This window comes from Notothenia coriiceps, unplaced genomic scaffold (genome assembly GCF_000735185.1).
Source record: "Notothenia coriiceps isolate Sejong01 unplaced genomic scaffold, NC01 NC01_scaffold00011854, whole genome shotgun sequence".
NCBI lineage: Eukaryota > Metazoa > Chordata > Actinopteri > Perciformes > Nototheniidae > Notothenia > Notothenia coriiceps.
The window spans coordinates 331,278-350,196 of NW_011344555.1; the positions used below are offsets into that span (position 1 = coordinate 331,278).

The window sequence follows — 18,919 nt, forward strand, 5'->3', positions numbered from 1 at the left end:
AAATAAAGACACCCAACTAAAGGTCTTGCTGTGATGTGATTTGGAGTGAATTTGTACCTGTATGCACACAACGAGCATACAGGTAGGAGGACAGAACATGACATAAGTAACAAATTAATAAATAAAGGAATAAGAAAATACAAGCATAAATAAATGTGAAAAAAACTGAAATGTGGAAATAAATACAGGAATAAATAATAAACAAGAAAAAATAAATAAATGAATGTATAGATACAAAAATAAAAGTTGAAAATAGTAGATTGTTCTGTGGATGCGACAACAAATAACAAATGTTTTCCATTCCTCTGATAGTTTCAACAAGTGCACATGTCTCTAACAATATCTTTCAGTTGCTGTAATATTTTATTTCACTTCCTCTGACCATTCCCACTTTTATTTAGAAGCTTTGTGTCAAGTTGTACACGGTGCAAGGAGAAACACAGTGACTCTTCTCTCTTCAATACATATTTGAATAGCTTACAGCACCGGGAATTTCCGGCGTATTCATGTTCTGTATAAACTGTAAAGCCCCCTGGGATAAATGTACAATTTGTGATCTTGGTCTAATTAAATAAACTTTGATTTATTTGTATTGATGTATTTGGCACAAGAAGTACAACATGCACACACATGTTGGAAAAACATGTTTGCAAACCGAACCCCTGCGGGGGTCTCCCACAGAAGATGTATTTGTTCTATTAACATGTAAACTACGCATTCTGGTACTCTCTGACAAGAAAATAAAACAAAAAGATACATTTAATTCAGGCGAACTGGCCAAACAACATTGCCGCAAGCAAGTTTTTGGGTCATTTTAGAGTCAGCAGAGTAGCCTAGTACATTTTCTATTAAAAGTTTACTAACATGTCCAAATTGCACATCTTGACACTAAAGCATTGTTCTTGTTTATTACATTTCTTTGTGCAGAACATGCATAAGTTATACTTTTAAAAAGTAGTGGGGACAACATTGTCCATTTCAAAAAGTGGTAGGGACATGTCCCCAGTTATGGTGTGTTGACAGTGTGACTGTCACATGACCGCTCCGCCTGTGAACAAGGAAGAGAGGGCGGTGCTTTGCAGAGGTCTGGTGGGCTGACAAAACAAGGTAGTCGCTTATTATAAATATATTTACCGTTACCTGTCAACATACAGATAGAATACATTTTGATTGAATTAATTCACAGTTCATAATGTCGCTTATATGTTCACAACTGCCTGCCTTTCTGTGTAACAGGCGTAAATGATGCTAAAGTAGCTAGCTCTCTCAAGCTAGCAGGGATGTTAGCAGCCAGCAAGCTAACAGTGACAGAGGACAACAAGGTCCTGTGGTTGCTTCTTCATTATATAAAGTTACCATTTCCAGATGATAGCTGACTGCCTGAACGTATTTGTTACACTGTGTTGATCTGTTTTCTGACCGGTCTGCAATGTGTAACTGCACAGTGCAATATCAAGAGCCTCTAGTAGCCTGTAAGCTAACCTTTAGAAGGGCTGGATGTATGATTACATCGGAACATAATTTTAACTTGACATTTACATAGTCACAAACCAGATCACAATGGTTGTTCATTATGCGTCTGTTATTAAGGAAACGTTATTCGTGTACCTGGATGTGTGTCTTGTGATAATGCAGGACTAGCTCTACGCTTAAATGTCCAAATGACAGTAAACAAATCAATTTTTTATCCTTAAGTGGCTTTGGTTACCATATACAACCAGATAAAAAAATAACAGAGTTGGAAGAAGTACTCAGATTATTTACTTAAGTAAAAGCAACAATACTACAGTGTAACTCAGTTACAAGTACAAGTCCTGCATTCATAATTGTACCTAAGTAAAAAAAAAAAAGTGTCAGCAATAAAAAAAATACTTCAAGTACCAAAAGTAAAAGTTTTCGTTTTGGGAAAATGTCAATTTTAAGCACCAGATATTTATTTTAAAGGATTTTATTAAAATTATTGGTGCATTTATGTGTTAATCACTTCAATGTTGCACTTGGTAAAAGTGGGGTTTATTTGATATAGTTTATACACTTTTAGGTAGGTAATCCTATTATTTTTATATTATAATGTGTGTTAATTTTATTAATAACCAACATCAGCAAAGTAACTACTAACTAAATATGTACAATGAATGTAGTGGAGTAAAAGTGTAAAGTAGCTTATTGTGAAAATACTAAAATACAAATGCCTAACTGTTGTACTTAAGTACAGTACTCGAGTAAATGTACTTAGTTATATTACACCCCTGAAAAACAATATAGACATGAATGAGTCGGGTCTAGATTTGGCAAAACCTATAACAGTGTCTTAAAGAGTCTTTGGTTGAATCTAGTCCAGATTAGCCTTTGATCTAGAATAGATGTGAACAAACTCCCCTTTTTGCAACTTCACAAATAGAATTTAGGTTTAAAATATTTGAAAGTGGGTTTCAGACAGCGTTAAGGCTTTACCTAAAATGTCTTCACACACTTTCCCAACAGTAAGAGGTGCAACAAATAACGATTGGTAGCATACAAAACAAAGTTAAGTTAAGTTTCCCTTAACTTTGCCCTTAACTGCTGAATCGGAAGCTACCTGTAACTTCAGCGCTATCAAGTGTTTATGCTTGTATGATAGATGTGTGTTCCTTATGTTCAAAATAATAAATACCTAATACTTTCTGTATGACAGCATCCACCATGACAGCCATCAAGCATGCTCTCCAGAGGGACATCTTCACACCCAACGACGAGCGTCTCCTCGGCATTGTTAATGTCTGCAAGGCAGGAAAGAAAAAGAAGAACTGCTTCTTGTGTGCGACAGGTATGAACCACACAGTTCTAAATGACATCTTAGGATATAAAGAAAACATTTCTAAATGATTATGTTATTTTTTCCAGTCACGACAGAAAGGCCTGTCCAGGTTAAAGTGGTTAAGGTGAAGAAATCAGACAAAGGGGACTTCTACAAACGACAGCAGACATGGGAGCTCCGGGATCTGACAGAAGTCGACGCAAAAGATGCAAGCAAGGTCGGAGAAATATTAAATCTGTCCTTTTTCCACCCATTATCTTGTTCAGCTCTCATTACGTTTCCTTCCTTCCTCATTTGTTGATCGTATGCTTGCTTTTTATTCTTGGTTTAGGAAAACCCTGAGTTTGACCTTCACTTTGAGAAGGTGTACCGGTGGGTGGCCAGCAGCACAGCTGAGAAAAACTCCTTCATCTCCTGCATCTGGAAGCTGAACCAGCGATACCTGAGGAAGAAGGTGGAGTTTGTGAATGTCAGTTCTCAGCTGCTGGAAGGTGAGGAAACACTCCTTTATTACTGTGGACAACCCTGTGAGCGCATGATTTGATTATATTTGTTTAAAGGCTTGACTCTTAAAACAACAGTGTTAAACCTTGTGTGCGTTGCTCCTGTTTGAGGTGTTCTAATTTAGCCCAGAAGTAAGAATCTTTCTTAGACGTTGGTTTGTTTTATTTATTAATGGCACGTTTTAAAAAAGTATTCAACCTCGTCTCTGTATCTTGGTTTGTGGTATGGCTTTCTGTGTTAAATTCTTCTTTATTCTCACTTTTCTCTCTTAAACTTTCTCTGGCCAGAACTTCCTAAAGCGGAAGGTTGGTAGGACTTAACTTCCCCTTCCTCACTCCTCTCCATTGTTATCTCATTACCTTAAACCACCACTCTCATTCGAGACTCTCACATCCCCAAAGCTCTTTCTGTGTGAATACAAGACACTAAATACGGTTCGGCATGATTTCATTCTTCATAATCATAACGCATATCTAAGTCATGTTTTACTTTAGATTTTTCTAAGTTTCCATTCCACCTTAATTCACAGGATTATTCACTGTCATGTGTTCTTTAATGAACTCTGTATCTAGGTTGACCGAAATGTATATTCCATATTATTTGTAACTCTTGAAGCGCAGTGCAGTTGTCTGTTAAGTTGCTGTTTCATCAACAAAGGTCTATCAGTCTAGTTTTGTCATATAACATAAATATAGAAAAGTGTATTAGGATGATGGTAGCAATTTCAGATTGCAGGTATACTCCATCCATCCCTAGTAAAAAGTGAGTAGCTGCTGGTAAATGAGTTCCATTAATTGAAAAGGAGTTTAAAGACTCTTCTAAAAATGCTATTCACCATCACCCGATATATTTTCATCTGTAGTTGTTCTTCATGAGGTGTGTAATACCGTACGTGATGAAAGAGATATATATATATATAACAGTATGTCTTCAACTTATGATCATGAGATCTTCAACATACATTTCCATCTCTGTTGGTTGGATTAGAGTCTGTGCCGAGCGGTGAGAGTCAGAGTGTTGCCGGGGGCGATGAGGACGCTCTGGACGACTACCAGGAGCTGAGCACCCGGGAAGAGCAGGACATCGAGGGCATGATGGAGATGTGCGAGTACGCCGTCTCCAATGCTGAGGCTTTCGCTGAGCAGCTCTCCAGGGAGCTGCAGGTTCTAGACGGGGTGAGTGACGCACCCGCAAACTATAAAACAAAAAGAAAATAATAAAAAGAGTTGTTGTTAATTATTAGCTTGGACAGGTACATTTACTTTTAAGAAAGTGTGTAATTGTATTAAACGTCCTCTACTTTCAGGCCAATATCCAGTCCATCATGGCGTCAGAGAAGCAGGTCAATATCCTGATGCAGCTGCTGGACGAGGCGCTGGGGGAGGTGGACACCATCGAGGGGAAGCTGAGCAGCTACGAGGAGATGCTTCAGAGCGTCAAGGAGCAGATGGACCAGATCTCGCAGAGCAACCGCCTCATCCAGATCAGCAACACGAACAACGTCAAGCTGCTGGACGAGATCCAGTTCTTAGTGGTGAGGAACACTCGACTTCTTTGATTAGAGTCCATAGCTGATTTGTTGCCAGATCCTCTCATGAAGTATTCACCACTTTAGAGATATAGAGATAACAAACTACAGCTAACAAATATGAGTCTCAAATAACTGGGCGAAATATTTCAAAAAAATCACGTTTGCTACATTTGTAGGGTTGAAAATGCACTTCAATTAATATGTAATTGCTAGATTGTTTGACTGTTTGAATGAATGTCTTTCCTCATGCAGAACTACATGGACCTGTCAAAGGGACACGTCAGAGCGCTGCAGGAGGGAGACCTGACCTCCCCTAAAGGCATCGAGGCCTGCATCAACGCCTCTGAAGCTCTTTCACAGTGCATGAACGTGGCCCTCAGACCAGGTTAGTTTACACTTCACTTATTAATCAACTAAATCAGCTGTTTGCCACTGTTGGTGTGAAACTCTTGCTAGTTGAAAACTTAGATTTCAATTAGCTTGATTTGTAAAATGATCCTCAGTGTTGTAACGAGCAGATTTTGATGTCGATTCCTTACAAACGCAGGTACATTTCCCCGGCGGCCTGTAAATGGCTTTATGAAAGTGTTCCTCTCCTTCCACAGGCCACGGCAAGCTGATGGCTGTTACGCAGCAGCAGCTCCTGTTCGCTGAGCTGAGAGACACCTTCGCTCGCCGCCTCACCAATCACCTCAACAACGTGTTTGTTCACCAGGTAACCAGGCTCACTGCACTGACAAGGGACTGAACCTGTTTAAAAGCCTCTTGTGTAGCTTGATTCCTTCTAAGTTATAGTTTTAGGTGGTAGGCTATCTCACTAGGATATTAGGATTAACTGGGAACTTAATTAGGATATCAGATTTTTGTTGTTGTAGTTAAGAAAATAAATGAGTATAAACTATCTATAACAGTAATAAGCTGCATACATACTTTAGCATCAGTATTTATATAGTATATTACATAACAGTATAGTTATAATGTCTTGTTTAACTAATACATCAGTTGCAAGCTCTGTAGTGCCGAATGAGTATTTTTATTTTGCTGATCATACCTGCTGTGCAATTCCACAGGCTTTTGTAAAACGTTATGGCTCTTTTGCTTTAAGTTTTTGTTTGCTTTGGCGATATCAGAGACTACAAAAGAAATTACTTAATACCTTCAAGTCAAGATATTTTACTTGTTTTTCCGAGCGACACATGGAGGCAGCAGGATTTCTCCGCAGATTTAAGAGGGGACATTTTGTCGTCCTCACAACTCGCCATTGCACCAGCCTCCTGTTCTATCCCAGGCTTTTCTCTCTCACTCTTTTTCTCTCCCCCACATTGACTTCCTGTTTAGCTCTGACTCTCTTCCTGGGCTGCCTCTTGTCATTTCCTTGTTGTGTCCCTCCTATTCTTGTCTCCTTGCTCACTTTGAATCATCCCACTCTGCTCTCTGTCTCTGTGTCAGTTCAACCACTTCAGTCACTTCAAAATGACCATCCCTCAGTTCTATAGGTCCTCCTGTCTGTCTCTTCCAGTGAGTACCTTCACAGCAACCCCCACTCGCCCCCTCTTTGCTAATGTTTGACCACGGCTCACTCCCACTTACACGTCATTACCCCGGAGACCTCACATCTTCCATATCCTAACATAGCCTATTATGTTCTGCATGGGATATGTTTCTAACTACTTAACATGTCTCATTGTATCTCAAAGCTGAAGAGGCACCGCTCATCTTTCTCCTCCCTCATCAACGGCCTGCACTCAGCTGAGAGCTCTGTTTGTGTTTGGGTGCTAACTTTGCTTTGTTGCAAAAGGTCTCATATCATAAAGTCCTGTGCCTGTCTGCTCTGAGTGCATGTCTTGTAGCACAAGCAGTGGCTACTGAAAAACATCAACAACAACAAAGGGAACGTCAGTATGGCAGTAAGAGTTGCGCTTTCTCAGCTGTACAAGTGATCATCTATCTAAAACATCTGGTTTTGTGGTAATCTGAGGTAACATATCCAATCCCCGGATGTTTGTAGAGGGAAAGTAATTAGTGTGTTTGCGTGTGCACAGATGGAATGGGACTTAATATAAGGTTTGTCTACACTATCTCTTATTGAAAGTATTTCTAATTGTCTCTCTCTGCTTGTTGTCCAGGGCCATGACCAGAGCTCCACCCTGTCGCAGCACACAGCCGAGATGAGCCTGCCCAAACACAGCCCGCTCCACAGGGACCTGCTGCGCTACTCCAAGCTCATGGAGTGGCTGAAGAACACCCACAGGGAGAAGTACGAGGGCCTGTCCAGGGTCAGTACTCTTCTCAGACAACATCTTTTAAGAAATTGTGAAGATACATTCATGCGCTAAATGAGAAAGTAGATAAGACGATTGATACCACAACGTGCGTTCATTTGAATCCTTTAGATTTGTATATATTGGTTGATTTAGTGACAACCCTGGAAACTGTGGTAGGAACAACTATTTTATAATATGCAGCTACAGTCAGGTAGCTGCTTGCTTTAGCTCCGAAGCCAAGTTCTTATTCACAAAGACATGAGCAGATCTTTTATTTAATTTTCAGCAAGAAAGCAAATATGTTGTTTCAAAATGTTGAATTATGCTTTTAAAAACTGAATATTTTGTGTTTTTCTTCTCAACAAATTGTAGACCTATGTTGACTACATGAGCAGATTATATGAACGAGAAATCAAAGACTTCTTTGAGGTGGCCAAGATAAAAATGGCGGGGACAACCAAGGAGGCCAAGGGCAAGTTTGGTAAGAGCTTTGATTCACGGCCCTGTTGGAGTGTGGACATAAAGCATGTTGGTCTTCTGCAGTTGATGTTATTATGAGTGTTTTAGGATTTTCAAGTAACATCTGTTTTGCCTCTTTCTAAATGTTTTGCAAAATGAAGTACTCAATTACAATAAGGATTTCCCAGCATCCTTAGATTCTTTTGTCCATTGTACTATTTCACAGAGGTTAATGGAATATTAATGTATACAAAAAGGACCATTTCTGCTGCTCCACATCTGTTACCAGGAGCATATTCTCCCAACGTATGTGTGCTTCCAGGTGCTGAAGTCCTGCATTATGTTTTACCTTCTTATGAAATCTATTTTTTTACCTTTTAAAAGGACCTTACATGTCGTATTTTTTAATAGAAAATGCTGAAGAGGACTCTTGGTTGAGTTTTTCGGTAGAAGTGCTTTCAGCTTTTCTTGCTGAAAACAAAAATGTATTGTTTTCCAAAAGTTTGTCTGAGCTACGAGCATACCTAAGCCACTGCAGTGCACGTCAGCATATACGTGACTTTGTACCACTTCTAACATCTTTCCCCCCCTCTCATGCTGCATGTTGTAAGCCTAACCTGTCTCTGTCTTTGATGCCTGCCTTTCTAACTGGCTGCAGCTACGCTTCCGCGGAAAGAGAGTGCACTCAAACAGGAAACAGAAAGTAAGTATGACATTTGGATAGCTCTATTCCACTGTCTGCTTCTTGGATAGCTGCACTAAAACAAATCTTTGGCTCAAACCTTTCGCTGCCCTGATTTATACCCACATTATGCTCTGCCAACCATGATCTGTCCATGTACCTGGTTGGTTTGTGCTAAATCTTCACAATGCAGCTCATGACATATTCTGAATTCTATGCGAAATGCCTACAAAAGCTAACCGTTGATGTTTTATTCGATCATTTGACTATGCAAAGGATTGAATTGTGTCTTGATCGACTTTCCTAATCCTTCTGTTTGACTCTCACTGAACACATGACACTGAATCACTGTATTTGTTGTGCTGTGTTAGGCCTTCATGGCAGCTCTGGGAAACTGACAGGCTCCACCTCTAGCCTGAACAAGCTGACGGTGCAGGGCGCCAACAGCCGGCGCTCCCAGTCCTCCTCGCTGCTGGACATGGGAAACATGTCCGCCTCCGACCTGGACGTGGCCGACAGGACCAAGTTTGACAAGGTGAGATTCAGCAATTTTCATCAAACCACTCAATTAAAACGCTGTGCGTGCATTAGTTCTGCATCGAGGGATAACATTTTCTTTTCTTTCTGCAGATATTCGAGCAGGTTCTCAGTGAGCTGGAGCCTCTGTGTCTTGCGGAACAAGACTTCATCAGCAAGTTCTTCAAGCTGCAGCAGCACCCGACCGTTACACCCCCTCTTGCTCAGGTAAAGTACTGGACATCAAATATACACTGTTTTCTCAATAATTTTTTACCGACACACATACATGTAAATATATCTAATATGTATATATGACCCAAATATGTATATATGTTCATTTTAATTCATTTCTTATTTTAAAGTTTCTTAAAGGTGGGGTAGGTAATTCACTTCAGAAACACTTTTTGTTATATTCCATGGAATGCTCTTAACATCCCGATAGCAATGAATATATTAAATGCTTTGACAATATCTGTCATCTGTGGAAGCCGTGGCGCTGTAAAAAGCACGACCAATCATCTGAGCCGGCCCGGCTAAAATAACTGGATGGCCTACCTGCCTGTCAGCCTTCCATCTGTGCACAAACTTATCTCGTGCTCTCACTGGTCATGTGCTCGTTCGTGTGTGTTGGAGGAGGGGCTCTGTAAGGAAGTCTGAAGGAAGAGGCAGATTTTTTCTGGTTGTGTATTTTCAAATTCTAGCGCACTCGAGCTGGTTTCTCCATTCTTACCTACCCTACCTTTAACTGTATATCATTTTTATTTTATCTTTAATTGTATTAATCTTTAATCTGTATGAATCTGTATTGTCCTGTTTTTCAATCTTACCCTGTTGCTGTTTGAACTACTGAATTTCCCCACGGGGATCAATAAAAGTCCATCTTATCTTATCTTAAACATGTCATCAAAGATTGGAAATAACTAAGGGGTCATAAATTATACCACCTACTGATGTCTGGTCTTTAATAACACATGAAATTGTCTTCAATTTATGTTGGTAGCTTTACTCGGCTGTCCTGGCCTTTGAGTGTTTTCTTTCCTTAGAGCATGATATAATACAGCAATTACAGGTGCAGCATCATTCGTATTTATGTGTCAGCGGATTTTTTCCTTGGTTTGTCATGTCTTGTGTATTTGTTGCCAGCCTGAAACAGAGGATACAGACGGAGGCACGCAGTCAAGAATTCCTCCCCAGGCTGAACACAGACAGTCTTTGTCATCAGAGTGAGTACGGTAGTTTCATATTGCCATCTTCACTGGTGAAAACATTATATATATATTTTATGAATTGCTCCCTTCTTCTGGTTTTACTTGTGTATTAACTCAAGTTCCTCTCTTGTTCCCTTCTTATTCGGGATTGAAGGAAAGACCTTGTGCGGCTGATGATGAATAAGATCTTCCAGAGCATCGAGACGGAGCTCAACAGTCTCATCGCTCTGGGCGATAAGATCGACAGCTTCAACTCTCTCTACATGCTGGTGAAGATGAGTCACCACGTGTGGACGGCTGAGAACGTTGACCCCGCCTCTTACCTCAGCACCACTTTAGGAAATGTGCTGGTCACTGTCAAGAGGAACTTTGACAAATGCATTGTGAGTAGAGTCTTTTGAAAGAATGGTTAAGGTCTTAATACATAGATATGATGCTTAATACCATCTGTCTTTTTCTCACAGTCTGGTCAGATCAGGCAGATGGAGGAGGTGAAGATATCAAAGAAAAGCAAAGTGGGCATCCTGCTTTTTGTAGCCGGGTTTGAGGAGTTTGCTGAGCTGGCTGAGACAATCTTCCGTGTTGCAGAGCGCCGAGGGGACCTGGATAAAGCTTACGTCAAACTGATCAGGGCTGTCTTCGTGAACGGTGAGACCCCTGATCACCTAATTATCGGCTTTATATAGATGATGTAATTCTTTTATGGTGATGCTCGGATACAAACTTCTGAATATTGTCTTTTCAGTGGAGAAGGTAGCCAATGAAAGCCAGAAAACCCCACGGGACGTTGTGATGATGGAGAATTTCCACCACATCTTCTCAACTCTGTCACGCCTAAAGATCTCCTGCCTGGAGGCAGAGAGGCGAGAGGCCAAGCACAAATACACAGACCATCTGCAGTCCTATGTGATCAACTCTCTGGGGCAGCCTCTGGAGAAACTCAATGTAATTCAAAATGCCTTTTTGAGTTATCACAAAGTGTCTACATCTGCCTGGTCATGAGTACTGATGTGTTGGAATTGAGCATTTACAGAGAGGTTGTATTCGATGCATCATAGTGAAACTGTGCTAAATTCCCCTCCTGCAGCATTTCTTCGAAGGAGTCGAGGCCCGTGTAGCTCAGGGTGTTCGTGAAGAGGAGGTGAGCTACCAGCTGGCCTTCAACAAACAAGAGCTGCGCAAAGTTATCAAAGAGTATCCTGGCAAAGAGGTGAAAAAGGGACTTGACAACCTCTACAAGAAGGTGGACAAACATCTGTGTGAAGAAGAAAGTCTGCTACAGGTGAGGAATCAACGTTTTATAATGGGAAATTGCTTATCTTGTCAGTGGTGTCACAATATTCATGGTTATTCATTTAAAAAGAAAAAAAAACCGCACTGCCAGACACAAAAATGAATTAGGAAATATAAAAAATAACACAAATACTTCAAACTTGATTCAGACAATGAACGCCATATTGTTACTGTGTGATCAAATATATGTAATTTAAAGGTCTAAATGTGTATGTAATTCTATTGTTTTAACTGTAGGATGTGTGGATAATAAAGTTGATCTGAATCTGAAGTGTTGTACTTGATGATTTCTCCACCAGGTGGTGTGGCACTCCATGCAGGACGAGTTCATCCGTCAGTACAAGCACTTTGAAGACTTGATCGGCAGATGCTACCCTGGCTCTGGAATCACCATGGAGTTTACCATCGGGGACATGTTGGAGTACTTCTCCAGCATTGCTCAGTCTCATTAGCCTAGCTGCTATGCACTTTCACGACTGCCTCACATTGACTAATGATAAACTAGCTAGTCACTAACTCCCCTTACATACTATACTGTTTTTTTTTATTGATAAACATTTCCTTTGAGTGTGTCTGTGTTCATGAAAGGGATTGGTGCATTGGTAAGTGGTCCAGATATCTCTGCAATGTGTGTGCCTGTTCTTCTGAGATTCATCAACTCTTCTCTTAAATACTTAATTGTTTATTATATTTGTATTGTTTCATTATGCCATATGTACATAATAAATTCGCTGCTGCTGACCCATTCAATGCTATATCGAATATGTGTCATTCTTTTTATTGTTGTTCACGTGACATTTGACATTTTTGTAATGCCTAATGTAATTCTGATCATTTCTACTGCAGTATTTTTTTAGCTATCGTTGCAAATCCCAACATTTTCTTGTTCAAGATCCCTGTGTTCTTCTGTGATCATTTGAATGTTGTAGTTTACTGCAGAATTGTTAGATTATCATATCATAATCGTAGTTCAGTTTAATAAAGGCACATTAAAAAAATTAAATATTTATCAGCTCACTTTATATTTGAATGCAATAATTGTTTTATATAGTCAGTCATATCCATTCAGTTCCAAACAGTCAGACTTTTAGACTACCCATTATTTGTCTCCGCCCTGCATCCTGACAACGCCGGCTCACAAAACGAGCTCCCCCAAATGCTTTCACTAACTTCCATGGCGACGAATCCAAACAGGAGATCATCGGCGCTCTTTTCAAACCCCTTTACCGCGAGAACATGTTATAATCAGAGCTGGTGATTATCAAACTTTAACTTAAATACCACAAGTAGTCTATTGCAAGTTATCGAAACAAAGAGACATTTAAGTCGGTGACACGTTAACGTCCGTTAAGCTAGCTGTCAGCAAAGCGGTGTCCACTACCCGGTAAGTTGTGACTCTGCTAACGCTAGCTAGGTTCATTAGTTAACATTAGCAAGCAGCTGGTTAGTGGTTGTTGTTATCGCACAAGCTAGCTCAATAGCTAGTCAACCACACATAAGGCTAATGTCAGCTTATTAGCATGTAAGCTAGCTAAGTAACGTTAGCTATCATTAAATACCTGGCTAACTTTGTGAGCTTCTGTCATTTAGTTTACACTCTTAACACCAACCAGGTCCTAAATATACGTTTAACGTTATTGTTAATATATTCTGTATTCATCTTTGCTGCCTTACTAACAAACGTATTTGTATATATTGTTTCGAAACTCTACCTTGTGCATTTAAATCTATTCCAAACTGTAACATACCGTTTTAATATAAATATTATTATACATTTCATACTTATATAATAGTTATGGGCTGGCCCATCAAAGTACACCGACTTCAATTATATTTGTTAATCGTTATATTAATATTGTATATTCAATAGAGATACTCTAGGAGCTACACATATTTCACTGTTAATATATACATATGTACTGTTTTTTACAGTTTATACATATTTGCTTTTTATTTTGTATTTTATTTCGTTTTGAATAAATCTGCAATTCTTGTCTACATGCTGATGTAATGAAATACATTCCCAAACTGGGTTCAAAATAAGTTTATCTTTATCTGAAGTTAATGTAACCGTCTGTGTCAGTGTCACATCACAGCCATGAACAACAATGCAGAGAGGAAGTTTATCAATTTGAGGAAGCGTCTGGATCAGCTGGGCTACAGACACCCACTAGGAATAGAGTCACTGCCTCTAGTGGAGAAACTATTCAGGTAATACCTTTTAATCCTCCTGCATTTGCTCTTTCCTTAATATCAGCCAGTCTGTAGAGGTTTATGAGATGTTCTTACGTTTGTTACATGTGTTATTACAGTGACCTGGTCCACACAACTGAAAGTCTGCGCAGTGCCAAACTGTCAGCGGGGAAAACTGAAAAAGAAACTCGAAACTTTGATGCTCTTCTGGAGCCATACAGGGCAGAGAATGCCCGGGCAGTCAGGGAGAACAATGAGCTGCACCTCGAGCTTCTCAAGCTGAAAGAGGAGAAAGACCGTGTCAGCAGAGGTAAGCTCCGATAACCAGTTGTCCCCCTCTTCAGTACAAATTGAAACAGGTTCCCTTATCCTTGACCAGCACACACCACATTATTTGACACTATCTTGTTTGTTTTAGAGCTCAAGACCCACATCAGAAAACTGGACCATCAGACATCGGACCTGAAGTTTTTAAATAATCAGTATGTGCACAAAGTTCGCTGTTTAGAGAAGGATAGCAAGGCTAAAGCTGAGCGCATCCAACAGCTGCAGGAGAAAAACATGCAAGCTGTGGTGCAGACACCAGGTAATATCAGGGATCTGACCTGAACTGGATGAATTGCATTCAAAGTAACATGACGTGGGTATAAAAGGTAAATCTAAAGTTAACCATAACTGAAGAATTGTATCCTTCTTTCCTCTTACACACACTCACAGGTGGAAAGAAGCGCAGCATCCCTTTCAGACGTCAGAGAATGCAGATTGATGATCTCATACCTTCCTCCTCTACATCTGGTTATCCTGTGTCGCAGCCTGATGATCCGTATATAGCTGACCTCCTTCTTTTGGCCGATGGAAGGTTAGTTTTTTATGTTAAAGCTGAGCTGTATTATTAAGGGAGTGGGGAACTACTCAATGGATGTGTTGTTCGTATTATGCTTGCATGCTTCTTAGCGACAACCTGACTGATTGTCATTTTTATTTCTAGAATAAGTGAGTTACAAGAAGACATCATCAAAGTCAAACTGGACCTGGAAAATGCTCAGGAGTTTATACAACACTTAAACACACAGGTAAGAAATAAAGAAACCTGAATCATTTCCTACTATGACGAGTCAAATGTTACTAAAGACATGACGAGACCTATTTTCTTAACCCTTCAGGTGGAGGAGAGGAATAAAGAGATTGAGCGTTTGAACCGTGCTCTTCACGGAGGACGACCTCACGATGTAGTTTCTCTCGAGGCTCAGAACTTCAGCAACGAGAAACTGATTGCCCATCTTAACCTCCAGGCAAGCATTGTAGTCAAACAGGATATTTACCCTGATGTATAATGCATACAGGATATTACTAGAACATGACGTTTTCTAAGTAACTCACCTGGTTTTAAAAACATTTCCTCTATAAGAGAAGTCTGCATGGTTACCCTCCTCTCTGCTGACTCGTAGCTGTTGTGTTCTACAGATTGAATACCTACAGGAGACCAACATGACATTAGAGGAAAAGGTGGCAGGTCTGCAGCAGAGGAAGAAGGATGCCTCCTGCGAAGTGGCCAATCTCTCCATAAAGAACCTGGAACTGTGTGAAGAGCTGACGCACATTGACGACCTGGCAAAGCGCCTGGAGATGGACAAAGAGCACGTGTTGGAAACGGCTGACATGGAACTGCAAGAAACTAAAGTAAGAACAGCCAGGAGGAGAGATAATATAAAAGTGTTGGATTTTCATTCTGCTTGTAAAACCTGTAAACTTGATCTCAACAGAAACATATTCAAAGGCAACAGAGAATCATTGAAGACTTGGAGGATGTCATAACAAAAACAAGAAGGGTATGTATACACACTTAATATGGTCATTTACTGCAATACTTAATACATATTTGACATTCTTCAGTAGATCCTTAACGTTTCTATGTTACCATAAGTTTGTCCTGTTTTATTACCCATGCTAAAATGTTGGTAATGATTACATTTAGGAGCAGTCTGAAGGGGACTTTGAGAAAGGCCGTCTCAGAGACCAGCTGGTGGAGCTCAACGAGCAGAATCAGAAAATGGAGGGACTGGTGAATTTCCTCGAGGAGGAAAAAATCAGGCTGCAGGACAAGATGGAGAGAATGATGGCAGCAGGTAAGCACCTGTTGAAACTGCTTATAGCAGCAATAGATTTCATGACATAGGTGTGTTACCTACCTGCTGCTGTTTTCTAGACAGAGACCTGGTGCTGGAGCTGGAGAGCATGCGGGCTAAACATGGTGTTTGTGGAAGGGAACGCTCGCCCTCGAGGCTAGATGCATTTGTCAAAAGTCTAGAGGAGGAGCGGGATTACTATCGTCAGGAGGCTGAGCGCTACAAAAGAGCCAGAGGGGCCGGGGGCCCAGATTTAAGCCCCGGTCGTAGTCCAACCCGGGGAAGGAGTCCTCAGTCCAAAGCAACGAGGGTAAGCAGTGACAATAAAAAACGTGCTCACTTCTGTAACAGCTTTTCAGATAATCCTTTTTTAAACTTGAATTTGAACCTCACATTTTCAGGGAGGTGTGGCCGAGACAGAACTTGTGCGTTTATTAAAGGAACGAGATGAGCTGAAGGCTGCTCTGATGGAATTTGAGAGGCACATGGAGGACATCCAGAGCAATGTGAAGGGCCTCAGCTCTGAACGAGACCATTTCAAAAAGCTGTTTAAACAAGTGAGTTATAGAAAGTTATTATTCCACAAGTTGGACACTTTTTCTTTTACACTTTTAAACAACCTAATGTATTGTTCACTCAGACTCAAGAGGACTTGAAGCTGGTTCACAGCGCAGGTATGTCCGCTGATCTCTTACAACTGAAGGAGGAGGTCCAACGGGCAGAAATCAGAATCCATCAGCTGACCTCTGAAAGAGACACACTGATGGACAGATTACAGGTTAGTACCTTTTTATGGTGTGCATGATTTCTGTGCACCATTAGGGCAGATATTGGTCAGGCTTTAACCTATACTGTTGTTATTAATTCTATCGGACAATTATAGGTTTATGTTAGCAGGCTGACAAGTTGCAGAGTTAAGCATAGTTTTAATTTGCTAGAAGCTAGAGCTGCAAGGATTGGTCAATACATCGATAAGTCCTTTGACAGAAAGCTAATTAGCTCAAATGTTGATACTTGATCATTGGTCTTTTTTTATCCAAAAGAAAATCGATGTAAATATTTGCTTGTTTCTGTAATAGTAACTTACATATCATTGGGGATTAAACTGTTGGTCGGACAATGTAATGGTTAGTTAATACTGACTTAACAGGCTCACTGTAAGCTTTACATTAGTGACACTGGAGTTTGTTGAGCCTGATTTTCTTTTTGTTGCAGGTTAGCCAGACTTCAGCTCTCACTGGCCGACAGGGAGAGGAGAGGAGGATTCTTGATCTGGAGAATGCCGTAAAGAGTGTAAGCCTGATGGGAATTTTGATAAACCTTTTCAAACACATGCTCATAATGTCTGACATACCAACGTCCCAGAACAGTTATTAGGTGATGATTACAACTTTAACTTGGATCCTTAAATGGGTTTGATTTGCTGACCCATTGTGTGTTTTTGGGTGTAGTTGGAGCGGGAGAGACTGGAGCTGCTCTCCCAGGTGAGTCAGCTGAAGGAGAGCAGGGGGGCTGCTGAGGAGAAACTGGAGGCCCGGTCTGCTGCTCTGGTCCAGAATGCAGAGGAGGTTTCCCATCAGAGGGCGGAGGCTAATGCTCTGAGGTTTGTGTTGAATTTCTTATAACAATGAGGTATATATGAAGTAGGGCTGCTCGATTATGGCAAAAATCATAATCTCGATTATTTGGGTCAATATTTGTGAATGCGATTATTCATTGACTTTGAAAACATCCATTTATTGGAGAGAAAAATGTGAACAGTATGTTTTTAACAGTTGATTACCCTGAACTTTAAGTATAATTTAAACTGAAAAACCAAAAAAAAAAGTAATAATAAATATAATTACGTTGTTTTCGTAATCGTTGCAAGCCATAATCGCGATTTAAAATACGATTTAATTGAGCAGCCCTAATATGAAGTATCAAAAGTTTACCCAAATACAATTACTTTTACCTTTTTTTAAAGAAGTCCAAAGTGTCACAACAATAAGGAAATGTGTCTTGAATACTTTCCATTACTTTTGGATTAGCTTTATACAACATGTGCGCAAAAAAACAAATGTTGAAATGTTGCCATTATTATGTATGTAAAGCAGAAACAGGAACATCATAACATCACAATGCAAGTTCAGGACTTCCAGCTGTGTTTATGCTATCATCAGTGATGCCATATTTTAACCTGGTGAAATTAAACTACATGCAAAAATCACAGTTTGTCGTTTATTAAAATTGCTGTACCAGAAATTTGAGACTGGGATGCATCTGGGCATTACATTTCAATCTTGCTGTACTGGAAAAAAAACTGTACAGTGACGTTGGTCCCCTTTTCTACATGACCTACTGAACTGGCAACATTTCCCCCACAAATGTTAGAGGCCTTTGTGTCAGACCCATGTCCTGAATGTGTGCACACGGTCTTTGTATTTACTGAAAAAAACTGTAGCGGAATACAGTTGCCTTTTTGTGTGTCTTATTATGGCACCGTTCTATTCCCAAAATATATATTTTTTAATTATATTCTGAAAAGAAACTGATTAGGGGTTGTTGTCTGTCTGCAGGCTGCTGCAGGAGCAGATGGAGCATTCTCTTTCTGAAACACAACACCGGCTGTCTGTGAAGATCAACGAGCTGCATGCTGCCCATGAGCAGATTGACAAACTGGAGGAAACAATAGGTGAGTATTAGTGAACGTTATGAGGTTCAGAATGGCCTGCCACAGTTGGTGTTGTATGTCCGTTTGGTTTTTTCTGCGGCTGCTTCACTGTTTTGCTTGATTTTGGTTCCGCCTGACAGGGGAGCTGAGTCAGCGGGGCTCCAAGCACAAAGAGGAAGTGGCTACTCTCCAGAAGTCCATCTCTGCTCTGGATAGAGAGAAAGATGCTCTGCAAGACGAGGTGGATCAAAAGACTGAAAGACTGGTTGTTCTCCTGGAGGAGCATTCTAAAAAGGTAGCCACCCCCAACAAACCTCATCAAAACATTCCCATATTAGCAATAATCTCTCCTGTTCGAAGTGGCTATATAAAGGTCTCCCCCTAAAGCAGGGGTGTCAAACTCAATTTCATCGAGGGCCACATCAGCATTATGGTTGCACTCAAAGGGCCGGTTGTAACTTTAAGACTATATAAATATACATATATAAATAGTATATATATAAAATAATGTATTATATTACATTATTGCCTCTGCATTGGATTATTATCCGATAGGGTAATAACTTCTTAATTAACTACGTCTGAAAGAAGAAGTCTAGAGCAAATAATTGCAAGTCTCTTCAGTGAGAATGTCACAAAATGATTTAAAAAAAAATCAAATTCTGAGAAAAAAAGGCAAATTCTAAGAAA

At 40.2% G+C, this 18,919-nt stretch overlaps 2 protein-coding genes across 7 annotated transcripts in view; both read left to right on the top strand.

Annotated features, from left to right (window-relative positions):
* Nucleotides 1–1,045: 1,045 nt before the first annotated feature.
* exoc1 (exocyst complex component 1) lies at nt 1,046–12,019 on the top strand. Of its 4 annotated transcripts, XM_010773026.1 has the most exons (20): nt 1,046–1,107; nt 2,675–2,806; nt 2,884–3,014; nt 3,129–3,288; nt 3,589–3,606; nt 4,289–4,476; nt 4,608–4,835; nt 5,085–5,217; nt 5,438–5,547; nt 6,959–7,108; nt 7,469–7,577; nt 8,214–8,258; nt 8,609–8,772; nt 8,868–8,981; nt 9,900–9,979; nt 10,119–10,347; nt 10,429–10,612; nt 10,710–10,909; nt 11,052–11,246; nt 11,557–12,019. In XM_010773026.1, the coding sequence occupies exons 2-20, from the start codon at nt 2,683–2,685 to the stop codon at nt 11,707–11,709; spliced, it is 2,715 nt and encodes a 904-aa protein (XP_010771328.1). In that variant the 5' UTR covers nt 1,046–1,107; nt 2,675–2,682; the 3' UTR covers nt 11,710–12,019. The 4 variants fall into 4 exon arrangements, with proteins under 4 accessions (XP_010771328.1, XP_010771330.1, XP_010771329.1 ...); XM_010773028.1 differs by lacking the exon at nt 8,214–8,258; XM_010773027.1 differs by lacking the exon at nt 3,589–3,606.
* A 425-nt stretch (nt 12,020–12,444) lies between these two features.
* cep135 (centrosomal protein 135) overlaps nt 12,445–18,919 on the top strand; it is an 11,425-nt gene continuing 4,950 nt past the window's right edge. For 2 of the 3 annotated variants that reach the window (XM_010773031.1, XM_010773033.1), the window contains exons 1-17: nt 12,445–12,641; nt 13,341–13,468; nt 13,570–13,760; nt 13,869–14,036; nt 14,168–14,309; nt 14,439–14,523; nt 14,614–14,742; nt 14,915–15,130; nt 15,214–15,279; nt 15,426–15,576; nt 15,657–15,886; nt 15,978–16,133; nt 16,217–16,354; nt 16,792–16,869; nt 17,028–17,179; nt 18,135–18,250; nt 18,370–18,524. In XM_010773031.1, coding sequence (XP_010771333.1) covers nt 13,356–13,468; nt 13,570–13,760; nt 13,869–14,036; nt 14,168–14,309; nt 14,439–14,523; nt 14,614–14,742; nt 14,915–15,130; nt 15,214–15,279; nt 15,426–15,576; nt 15,657–15,886; nt 15,978–16,133; nt 16,217–16,354; nt 16,792–16,869; nt 17,028–17,179; nt 18,135–18,250; nt 18,370–18,524 — 2,286 coding nt within the window. In that variant the 5' untranslated portion in view covers nt 12,445–12,641; nt 13,341–13,355. The remainder of the gene's footprint in view (nt 12,642–13,340; nt 13,469–13,569; nt 13,761–13,868; nt 14,037–14,167; nt 14,310–14,438; nt 14,524–14,613; nt 14,743–14,914; nt 15,131–15,213; nt 15,280–15,425; nt 15,577–15,656; nt 15,887–15,977; nt 16,134–16,216; nt 16,355–16,791; nt 16,870–17,027; nt 17,180–18,134; nt 18,251–18,369; nt 18,525–18,919) is intronic. The other variant, XM_010773032.1, reaches the window with a different exon arrangement.